Below are 12300 nucleotides of genomic sequence, written 5' to 3'. Positions count from 1 at the left end.
GTATTTTTTGTATATCTTCGAATATTCTAACAAATTCCTTAGACTGAATCGTTGGATTGAAGAAGATAAAAAATTATTAAAAGTTTAAACATACTATAAATGTTCTCTTCAAAAAGTTTTTATCAATTTAAATTTCTGTTGTAATGCATGAGATTGCCTCTTTTGATCTGATTCTCATTAAAAGTGTTACCATTATCTTTCATATTTTCTTATTTGGAAGGTTAAAACATTCTGATTTAGGTGTTGCTTTCATTTATTTGATGAGAAGAAAGCTAGAAGATTTCTCAATTGAAAATAAATATACTGTGGAGCAGTCTTTAAAAAAGGATCCATGTTATTATAGGGGAAAAGTTAATTCTGTCTGAGAGTAAGGATATGAAAAGGCCTGTCTGAAGAACTAGGGATACCTTAAATGTTGTCAGGTACACTTTTCCTAGCTTTTAATCTATCTTTCAACTTGTTAATATGTAGGTTAGTATGTTTATCAGAGATCAGTCTTTTTTAGCCTATTAACATAAAATCATAATATTTTGATTTTCCTTCAAACTCTTCTGAACACTTTAACCCTCATGAAGGTTTTCCTTCATGGTTCTTCTGTCCTAGATATTACTGAGGATTTAACTTTTAGCATAACACATCTACAGCAATTATCTATTCCTTTGTCTCACCTGCATGATTTCACTCAAAGAGACCCTAAACCTTTTCAACCCATGTTAATATTGTTTTTCTCCTAGTCTCAGCTATAAAGATTCAATTGGCAACTGGATATTGCTATGTAAATGTCTTGATGTCAGATCAACATCAGGAAGTACAAAACTTTGCTAAGTGTTACAGTCTCCCAAACTTTTTTCTTTGTTTCTGAATTTCTGTCTTATTTTTTTCTATTGACAAAAATACAAACAAACTCTATTATTATTTTTTGGAATCAATACCCTTTTTCGTTATCTTCTATAAGGACAGTCATCCAATGCTAGTCTCTGAAATATTTCTCATCTTTAGTGATATTTCTATATTTCCACCACCACTATCATCATAAAAGATCTGGTTGTCTTCACTTTAAACTCAGTTTGCCATTGCAGTAGTCTAACTGGCCCAACTTCTCTTCCAAATCATTCTGAATATTTCTAAATACCACTCTTTAGTCCATGGATTCAGTGATGCTTAATTTCATGTGTCAACTTTGCTGGGCTATACTGCCCAGTTGTATGAACAAACACTAGTCTAGATGTTCTGGTGAAGCTATTTTAGAACTGTGATTAATATTTATGTTAGTATAATCAGAGTAAAGCAAATTATCCTCCATTGAGTAGGCCTCGTCCAATGAGTTGAAGGCCTTAAGTGCAACCATTGATGTTCCCCCAAAAAGAAAGAATTTTTTCTCAAGACTGTAACATAGAAATACTGTCTGAGTTTCCAGCCTGCCTGTCCTATCCTGGGGAATTTGGACTCAAGGTTGCAACATTGACATTGACTTTTTAGCCTGCTGGCTTGCCTTGCAGATTTCAGATTTACCAGCTCCCACAATGGTGTCAATTGCAAATCTTTCTCTCTCTCTCAGTACACACAGACACACAACTACAGACACACACACTCCATCATTTCTGTTTCTGTGAAGAATGCTATCTAATACAAATTCATTCAATAAAGATTTCTTCTTTTGTATAACATTTAAAATGTCTCCACAAGTTTGCCCCTGTTGAGCCACTTTTCTTTACTAAGGCCTTACATCCCTGCTATTCACCCATAAAAGAAAACCTCATTCACCCATTTCCAGGAAACGTGCCCTGAGTATTCCAACTCCTCATCACCTTATTTTCCTTGGAACTTGTACTAAAAAGACATGATATCGAACAGCATTCAAATAAAATTTTATAATATAGGGGGAAAAATGGTGTTTAGTTTCTTTGGCATATGAGGAAGATTGCTAGTATCTCTTATATTGAAGTAAGCAATGCATATTACATTTTTAAAATAATACACTCATTAATATTTTATCAGAAATTTGCTGTATGCTTTTGTATAGTGACAGAAAAATATGTAAAGCTTTACAATTATGGAAGAGTGGGCACTCTTCTAGCTGAGTATTTTGATACTATTGACATTAATAGCAGTGGAACTCCAGAATGAACTCCAGAACTACATATAGTTAATACTGAATTAAAATTCTTACAGACATATGCAATACAAATTTGGGTATGTATTATGCGTGTAAACGATTTCATTCAAAAGTGAATGATGATTTGGATTTATGCAAACTAATAGTGAAACTCTGTCATAATAAACTTACACGCGTCTGCATCATCAAAAATGCTAGATTGTTCTGCTATTGAATCAAGACAGGAGAGTGCTTGATCTTGATCTGTGTCATCCTCATAATCATCACATTTCCTTCTTATAATAGAAAATGTAATTGTACCTACAACACAAAAGTACAAGATGCCCTATTAATCAGGGTTTAGTTTTCTAAAACAAAAGGTAAGCTATAGATATTAAAGTTACTCTAGCTTAAAACATATAAATATAAAGCGAAAATTAATTCTAGATGTCAGTATTAGAATTAAACCTGATACATATTCAGAACTATTAAGGAAAAGCTCAAGGAAAGAGTTTAAGGAAATATTTTCAAAATCTCCATTAAAATGGTAATTTTTCAACAGCTTTTCTGAGATAATTTTTAAAAAGTGGAAAATGAAATAAATGCAACAACTTTCAGAATACTTATTGCCCTAGGGTAACTGTTCTTATTTTCTTTCCAAGTCATTTTAATGCTCTATTTATTACCCTATTAAAATAACATTTATTTTATTTTATATAATATCACAATATTCCAAGCATGAAATTTCTTGAAAATGTTTAATACATAAAATGTTAAACACTTTGTTATAAAAGTTATTAGTGAGGCCGAGCATGGTGGCTCATGCCTGTAATCCCAGCACTTTGGGAGACTGAGATGGGTGGACTGCTTGAGGTCGGGAGTTTGAGACCAGTCTGGCCAACATGGTGAAACCTTGTTTCTATTAAAAATACAAAAATTAGCCAGGCATAGTGGCACGCATCTGTAATCCCAGCTACTTGGGAGGCTGAGGCAGGAGAATTACTTGAACCCGGGAGGAGGAGGTTGCAGTGAGCCAAGATCGCACCACTGCGCTCCAGCCTGGGTGACAGAACAAAACTGTCTCAAAAACAAAAGAAAACAAAAAACCCCAAAAGTTATTACTATGAAAAATCGTCACTCTCTGGAATTTTTTTTAATACTAAGATTGACCTATATAAATTGGTATTAATTTTTAAATTAAAGTTTATATTCTTATGGAAATGATTCAGAAATGGGCCCTGACCTCTAAATACCAGCTTGACATAAACAAACCTTTGCACACAAAATTATGTGTTTCTAGTCACGCATCATAATCAAATAGTTTACAGCAATGCCTATAAATACTGTGTAGTTGAATTACGGTAGCATCCACACTTCCTTAATTGTAAAGACAAGTAGAACTAAAATTAAACAGCAATATTTTCCTAGTTTTTACTTGAGAGCAACAAACTCTTCCTGAATTTCTTTTAATAAATTCTATTTTTTTGGAGTGTGGTCTCCTTAGAGAGAGAGCTTGAAGTAAAATCATCTTGAAATAAGATATAATAACGTGTGTATATAAAACCAACTTGAAATGAAACACATATGAAAGCAATTAGCCAAAAGCACAGAGCAAAAACTCAATAAATAACATCTTTATTTATGTTCTTATTATTCCTGGTTAGGTGACAGTAAGATACTATTGGTCACACTGCTCTTGAAAAGGACAGATATCTAAAAGAAAGAAATGCCTAATTTGGAAAAAAAAAAATATTTTAACTTGTTTTGTGGGGGAGGTGAGAAATATAGGTGTTTCGTGTGTTGACAGGCAATACAGATGTTTCATGTGTTCCATATTTTTACAGACAGTTAGACAGGTGACCAAAAGTTCTGAAAGTTGTAACTTTAGACGTGTCCTGTACAATATGACAGCCATTAGTCACATGTGACTACTGAGCAATTAAAATGTTGGTAGTCCTAAATAAGATGTGTTGTGTGAAATATACACTGTATTCCACAGACTGTGTAAAATAGAATGTAAAACATACTACTAATAATTGTATATTAGCTCTGTTGTGAAATTATACATTTGGGGTCTATTCCAAGATGGCTGAATAGGAACAGCTCCAGTCTGCAAGCTCCCAGTGTGATCGACGCAGAAGACAGGTGATTTCTGCATTTCCAACTGAGGTACCTGGTTCATCTCACTGGGACTGGTTGGAGAGTGGGTACAGCCCACAGAGGGTGAGCCGAAGCAGGGCAGGGCATCGCCTCACCTGGGAAGCACAAGGGGTTGGGGGATTTCCCTTTCCTAGCTAAAGAAAGCCATGACAAACTGTACCTGGAAAAACGGAAAACTCCTGCCCAAATACTGTGCTTTTCCAATGGTCTTAGCAAATGGCACACCAGGAGATTATATCCCACGGCTGGCTTGGTGGGTCCCACGCCCACAGAGCCTTGCTCACTGCTAGTACAGCAATCTGAGATTGACCTGCAAGGCAGCAGCCTGGCAGGGGGAGGGGCATCCGCCATTGCTGAGGCTTGAGTAGGTAAACAAAGCAGCCAGGGTAGCTCGAACTGGGTGGAGCCCACCACAGCTCAATAAGGCCTGATGCCTCTGTAAACTCCACCTTTGTGGGCAGGGCAGAGCTGAACAAAAGGCAGTAGAAACTTCTGCAGACTTAAACATCCCTGTCTGACAGCTCTGAAGAGAGCAGTGGTTCTCCCAGCATGGTGTTTGAGCTCTGAGAACGGACAGACTGCCTCCTCAAGTGGTTCCCTGACCCCCATGTAGCCTAACTGGGAGACACTTCCCAGTAGGGGCTGACTGATACCTCATACAGGCCAGTGCCCATCTGGGACGAAGCTTCCAGAGGAAGGATCAGGCAGCAATTTTTGATGTTCTGCAATACTTGCTGTTCTGTAGCCTCCACTGGTGATACCCAGGCAAACAGGGTCTGGAGTAGACCTCCAGCAAACTCCAACAGACCTGCAGCTGAGGGATCTAACTATTAGAAGGAAAACTAACAAACAGAAAGGAATAACATCAACAAAAAGAACATCCACACCAAAATCCCATCTATAGGTCATCACCATCAAAGACCAAAGGTAGATAAAACCACAAAGATGGGGAGAAACCAGAGCAGAAAAGCTGAAAATTCTAAAAACCAGAGTGCCTCTTCTCCTCCAAAGGATTGCAGCTCCTCGCCAGTGACAGAAAAAAGCTGGATGGAGAATGAATTTGACGAGCTGACAGAAGTAGGCTTCAGAAGGTCGGTAATAACAAACTTCTCCGAGCTAAAGGAGGATGTTTGAGCCCATCGCAAGGAAGCCAAAAACCTTGAAAAAAGATTAGATGAATGGCTAACTAGAATAAACAGTGTAGAGAAGACCTTAAATGATCTGATGGAGCTGAAAACCATGGCATGAGAACTACGAGACGCATGCACAAGCTTCAATAGTCGATTCAATCAAGTGGAAGAAAGGGTGTCAGTGATTGAAGATCAAATTAATGAAAGAAAGCAAGAAGAGAAGTTTAGAGAAAAAAGAGTAAAAAGAAACAAATAAAGCCTCCAAGAAATATGAGACTATGTGAAAAGACCAAATGTACATTTGACTGGTATACCTGAAAGTGATGGGGAGAATGGAACCAAGTTGGAAAACACTCTTCAGGATATTATCCAGGAGAACTTCCCTAACCTAGCAAGGCAGGCCAACATTCAAATTCAGGAAATACAGAGAACACCACAAAGATACTCTTCAAGAAGGGCAACCCAAAGACACATAATTGTCAGATTCATCAAGGTTGAAATGAAAGAAAAAATGTTAAGGGCAGCCAGAGCGAAAGGTCGGGTTATCCACAAAGGGAAGCCCATCAGACTAACAGTGGATCTCTTGGCAGAAACTCTACAAGTCAGGAGAGAGTGGGGGCCAATATTCAACATTCTTAAAGAAAAGAATTTTCAACCAAGAATTTCATATCCAGCCAAACTAACCTTCATAAGTGAAGGAGAAATAAAATCCTTTAGACAAGCAAATGCTGAGACATTTTGTTACTGCCAGGCTTGCCTTACAAGAGCTCCTGAAGGAGGCACTAAACATGGAAAGGAACAACTGGTACCAGCCACTGCAAAAACATGCCAAATCGTAAAGGCCATCAATACTAGGAAGAAACTGCATCAACTAACAGGCAAAATAACATCATAATGACAGGATCAAATTCACACATAACAATATTAACCTTAAATGTAAATGGGCTAAGTGCCCCAATTAAAAGACACAGACTGGATGGATAGTCAACACCCATCAGTGTGCTGTATTCAGGAGACTCATCTCATGTGCAGAGACACACATAGGCTCAAAATAAAGAGATGGAGGAAGATCTACCAAGCAAATGGATAGCAAAAAAAGCAGGGGTTGCAATCCTCCTCTCTCATGAAACAGACTTCAAACCAATAACGATCAAAAGAGACAAAGAAGGCCATTATATAATAGTAAAGGGAGAAATTAAACAAGAAGAGCTAAATATCCTAAATATATATGCATCCAATATAGGAGCACCCAGATTCATAAAGCAAGTCCTTAGAGACCTACAAAGAGACTTAGACTGCCACACAACAATAATGGGAGACTTTAACACCCCACTGTCAATATTAGACAGATCTATGAGACAGAAGGTTAACAAAGATATCCAGGAATTGAACTTGGCTCTGCACCAAGCAGACCTAATAGACATCTACAGAACTCTCCACCCCAAATCAACAGAATATACATTCTTCTCAGCACCACATCGCACTTACTCCAAAATTGACCACATAGTTGGAAGTAAAGCACTCCTCAGCAAACATAAAAGAACAGAAATCACACACAAAAAAATGTCTCTCAGACCACAGTGCAATCAAATTAGAACTCAGGATTAAGAGACTCACTCAAAACTGCACAACTGCATGGAAACTAAACAAGCTGCTCTTGAATGACTACTGGGTAAATAATGAAATGAAGGCAGAAGTAAAGACATTCTTTGAAACCGATGAGAACAAAGACACAACATACCAGAATCTCTGGGACACATTTAAAGCAGTGTGTAGAAGGAAATTTATAACACTAAATGCCCACAAGAGAAAGCAGGAAAGATCTAAAATTGACACCCTAACATCACAATTAAAAGAACTAGAGAAGCAAGAGCAAACACATTCCAAAGCTAGCAGAAGGCAACAAATAACGATGATCAGAGCAGAACTGAAGGAGATAGAGACACAAAAATCGCTCCAAAAAATCAATGAATCCAGGAGCTGGTTTTTTGAAAAGACCAACAAAATTGATAGACCAGTAGCAAGACTAACAAAGAAGAAAAGGGAGAAGAATTAAATGATAGACACAATAAAAAATGATAAAGGGAATATCACCACCAATTCCACAGAAATACAAACTACCATCAGAGAATACTATAAACACCTCTTCGCAAATAAACTAGAAAATCTAGAAGAAATGGATAAATTCCTGGACGCATACACCCTCCCAAGACTAAACCAGGAAGAAGTTGAATCTCTGAATAGACCAATAACAGGCTCTGAAATTGAGGCAATAATGAACAGCCTACCAACCAAAAAAAGTCCAGGACCAGACGGATTCACAGCCGAATTCTACAAGAGGTACAAAGAGGAGCTGGTACCATTTCTTCTGAAACTATTCCAATCAATAGAAAAAGAGGGAATCCTCCCTAACTCATTTTATGAGGCCAGCATCATCCTGATACCAAAGCCTGGGAGAGACACAACAAAAAAAGAGAACTGAAGACCAATATCCCTGATGAACATCGACGTGAAAATCTTCAATAAAATACTGGCAAACTGAATCCAGCAGCACATCAAAAACTTATCCACCGTGATCAAGTTGACTTCATCCCTGGGATGCAAGGCTGGTTCAACACACGCAAATCGATAAATGTAATCCATCACATAAACAGAACCAAAGACAAAAACCACATGATTATCTCAATAGATGCAGAAAAAGTCTTTGACAAAATTCAACAGCCCTTCACGCTAAAAACTCTCAATAAACTAGGTATTGATGGGACGTATCTCAAGATAATAGGAGCTATTTATGATAAACCCACAGCCAATATCATACTGAATGGGCAAAACTGGAAGCATTCCCTTTGAAAACTGGCACAAGACAAGGATGCCTTCTCTCACCACTCCTATTCAACATAGTGTTGGAGGTTCTGGCCAGGGCAATCAGTCAAGAGAAAGAAATAAAGGGTATTCAATCAGGAAAAGTGGAAGTCAAATTGTCCCTGTTTACAGATGACACGATTGTATATTTAGAAAACCCTATCATCAGAGTGAACTACCATCAGAGTGAACAAGCAGCCTACAGAATGGGAGAAAAGTTTTCCAATCTACCCATCTGACAAAGGGCTAATATCCAGAATCTACAAAAAACATAAACAAATTTACAAGAAAAAAACAAACAACCCCATCAAAAAGTGGGCAAAAGATATGAACAGACACTTCTCAAAAGAAGACATTATGTAGCCAACAGACACATGAAAAAATGCTCATCATCACTGGTCATTAGAGAAATGCAAATCAAAATCACAATGAGATCCCATCTCACACCAGTTAGAATGGCGATCATTAAAAAGTCAGGAAGCAACAGATGCTGGAGAAGATGTGGAGAAATAGGAATGCTTTTACACTGTTGGTGGGAGTGTAAACTAGTTCAACCATTGTGGAAGACAGTGTGGCGATTCCTCAAGGATCTAGAACTAGAAATACATTTGACCCAGAAATCCCATTACTGGGTATATACCCAAAGGATTATAAATTATACTACTATAAAGACACATGCACATGTATGTTTATTGCGGCACTATTCACAATAGCAAAGACTTGGAACCATGATAGACTGGATCAAGAAAATGTGGCATATATACACCACGGAATACTATGCAGCCATAAAACGAATGAGTTCATGTCCTTTGCAGGGACATGGATGAAGCTGGAAACAATCATTCTCAGCAAACTATCACAAGGACAGAAAACCAAACACTGCATGTTCTCACTCATAGGTGGGAAATGAACATGTATACCTATGTATCAAACCTGCACGTTGTGCACTGTAACCTAGAACTTAAAGTATAATTAAAAAAAGAAAAGAAATTATACATTTGGATATACAAAAATATTTTAAAATTCATTTCATGTTTCTTTTTATATGATTACTATAATTTTTAAAATTACATAATGGTTATGTTTTATTTATATTGTATAGTGTTGTTATAGAGAAAGCATTTTCAACATTTGCATGTTGTACCCACAGAAATATTTTTATGGTTAATCCACTGTTCTGAAAAAAATCTCAGTAATTCAGTGTGTGAATGTATTTAAACATACATTTCCCAAGCTGATTCTCTTTACATATTTAAACCTCAGCTTTCAACTGCAACAGCGATTCATGAAATTATTTCAGAACATAATAGAATAGACCTAGAGCTTTCCAATCAAACTTTCTGCAATGATGGTAATATTCTATATTTGTGCTATCCAATATGCTAGCCACTAGCCACATATGGCTAATGTAATATTATTTGGTTTTAATTAATTGAAATTGAAATAGTCACTTGTTTCCAGTATCTTTAATACCGGACAGCACAGACATTAAACTGAAAACATATTCTATGTAGTAAAGAAAGTATTGTTTCATACAATTTTTGTTTCTGTTTTATTTGTAGCTGTGCATATAATAGAGAATATGTATATGTTTGTGTTTATTGAGTCACACTGTAAAATCAATTTTTTTTGTTCTAGGTCTTAGACAAAAATGTTTGAAATCCACTTCTTTTTAAAAATGCATTGTCCTCAGGTACATATATGTCCTCACTGTCCAATGCAGTGACAGTAAGCCACAGGCACAGGCCATGAATTCTTCCAGGCACAGATCATGCCTGTTATGGGCTTTGAATACTTGTAAGACATAACATTTACTATCATCAGTAGAACATTTGCTGGGTTTTTTTTTTTTTTTCCATTTTAAAAGACAGAGGATAGAGACTTGACAAGACAATGTGACATCTTATATTCACTGTCAGCTTCATTTTGCCATTATTGGATCACTTTTATGTTTATATGGAATATAACTGCTATTATGAAACTAAATGTGAGTAATTTACTATACATATCCATGAAATTAAATAATTTCTTCTATAGTAGCAAAACAAATTAAATCAGATTAAGAATATACTGTAAGAAATTGTATGCAAAGCCGCCACAGGAAGGTTCTCACTGTGGTCCTCTCATTGTCCCACAGTCATGGAACTCCGGGAAGTATTCTTTTTCTGCATTGCTGCCTCTAGAATATTTCTCCTCCCAAGTCCCTCAAAATTCCAGGCTTCTTTGAAAAGCGTGACATTAGATTATGCTGCCTGCCATCATCTGTGGGTAGTCATGTACTAGACTCAATATCACCATCCTATATTTAAGAATTTTACACATGGTGTATTGTTGTTCCTTCTCAATTACTTCTGGACATTAATCTAGTTGTTCAACTTTCACATAAATCCGAGAACCAATTCTTTCTAATGGGTGTGTAGATATGTATTTGTATATTTATTTTTTATGTTTATGTACACATGCATACTAATATTATTCTGGGCTTAGTTCTAAACTCTGGATGGAATGTGCAACATAAATTACCAAAAATGACTCAAAACATACCTGACACTGACCTAAGCAAATCTGTAAATAACAGAATATTGTCATGCTACTTAAAATTTTAGAAAGCATTAAAGGTAGAGAGTAAAAGTTGTAATTTAATATTTAAAGCTAAAATAACACACTAAAATTTAATAAATATATTATATGGAAATATAGATTCAAATTACTTATACTCCCCTCCAAAAATAAAAAAAAGAGATTTTTCTTTCAAATTGGCAATTCTTAACATCTTTGGTAACATTCACCTTAGATAAAAATGTTGAGTGACAGCCCTGATCTCAAACACTGACAGTGAGAGTCAAAACGGATATTTTTTTGGAGAGTTATTTTGCAAAATCCACAATCTTGAAAGTGCATATCCCCTTTGACATATCAATTTTGTTACTTATCCTATAAATAACTTGCATATTAAATTTTATCCCTACAGGTAAACTAGCACAGTCAGTGAAGAGTTATATACAAAGATGCTGTTGAAATATTATTCATAAATGCAAAACAAGAGGAACTTGATTTCCATCTTGATATGCATGACTAGCGACATGAATTAAGATATATATATACGTATATAAATGTTTTTATGCTATCTGTTTTACCAAAATAAAAATGATTATAAGAGAATATTATTAATTGTACACCAAAAATTGATTACTTTAGATTAAATGGAAAATTTCTTAGAAACACACAATCTACTAAAACTGTCTCTTCAAGAAATAGAAGATCTGCATAGATACAAAACTGTGAGGATATTGAATCGGTAATAAAATACTTTCTAACAAAGTAAAGCCCAAGACCAGATGTCTTCACTGTTGAATTCTACTAAACATTTAAAGAGGAATTAACATCAATCTTTCTCAAACACCTCCAAAAATTTGAAGAGGAGGAAATACTTACTAACTCATTCTAGAAGGCTAACATTGCCCTGATACCAAAACCAAAGACACTGCAAGAAAAGAAAACTAAAGTTCAGTATCTCTTATGAACATTCATGCAGAAATCCTCAACAAAACACTGGCATACTGAATTCAGCAACATAGCCAAAGGATTATACACTATGATCAAATGAAATTCATTTCCAGAATGAATTAATGAATGGTCATTCAACATACAAAAATCAATCAATTTAATATACCACAGTAATAGAATGTAGGAACACACACACCCCCCCACACACAATGATCTCACTTAATGCACAGAAAACTTTTGACAAAAATTCAGGTCAGGTGTGGTGGTTCATGCCTGTAGTCCAAGCACTTTTTTTGGATAGCTTAAACCCAGGATTTCAAGACCAGCCTGAGCAACATGGCAAAATTCCGTTCCTACAAAAAATACAAAAATTAGCCTCGTGTGGTGGCACCCACCTGTAGTTCCAGCTACTCAGTAGAATCACTTGAGCCTGGGAGGTGGAGTTTGCAGTGAGCCAAGATGGTGCCACTGCACTCCAGCCCGAGGACAGAGTGAGGCCCTGTCTCAAAAAAAAAAAAAAAAAAAAAAAAAAAAAAAAAAAAAAAA

At 36.1% G+C, this 12300-nt stretch overlaps 1 protein-coding gene across 1 annotated transcript in view; it reads right to left on the bottom strand.

The window, feature by feature from the left end:
- Positions 1-12300, bottom strand: part of CFAP47 (cilia and flagella associated protein 47) — a 434654-nt gene that overhangs the window by 119704 nt on the left and 302650 nt on the right. The window contains exon 50 of the mRNA XM_025371837.1: positions 2288-2416. Coding sequence (XP_025227622.1) covers positions 2288-2416 — 129 coding nt within the window. The remainder of the gene's footprint in view (positions 1-2287; positions 2417-12300) is intronic.

Source organism: Theropithecus gelada, chromosome X, assembly GCF_003255815.1.
Source record: "Theropithecus gelada isolate Dixy chromosome X, Tgel_1.0, whole genome shotgun sequence".
NCBI classification, from domain to species: Eukaryota; Metazoa; Chordata; class Mammalia; order Primates; family Cercopithecidae; genus Theropithecus; species Theropithecus gelada.
The sequence above is the reverse complement of the archived record's forward strand: the minus strand, read 5'-3'. Positions and strand labels throughout refer to the sequence as shown.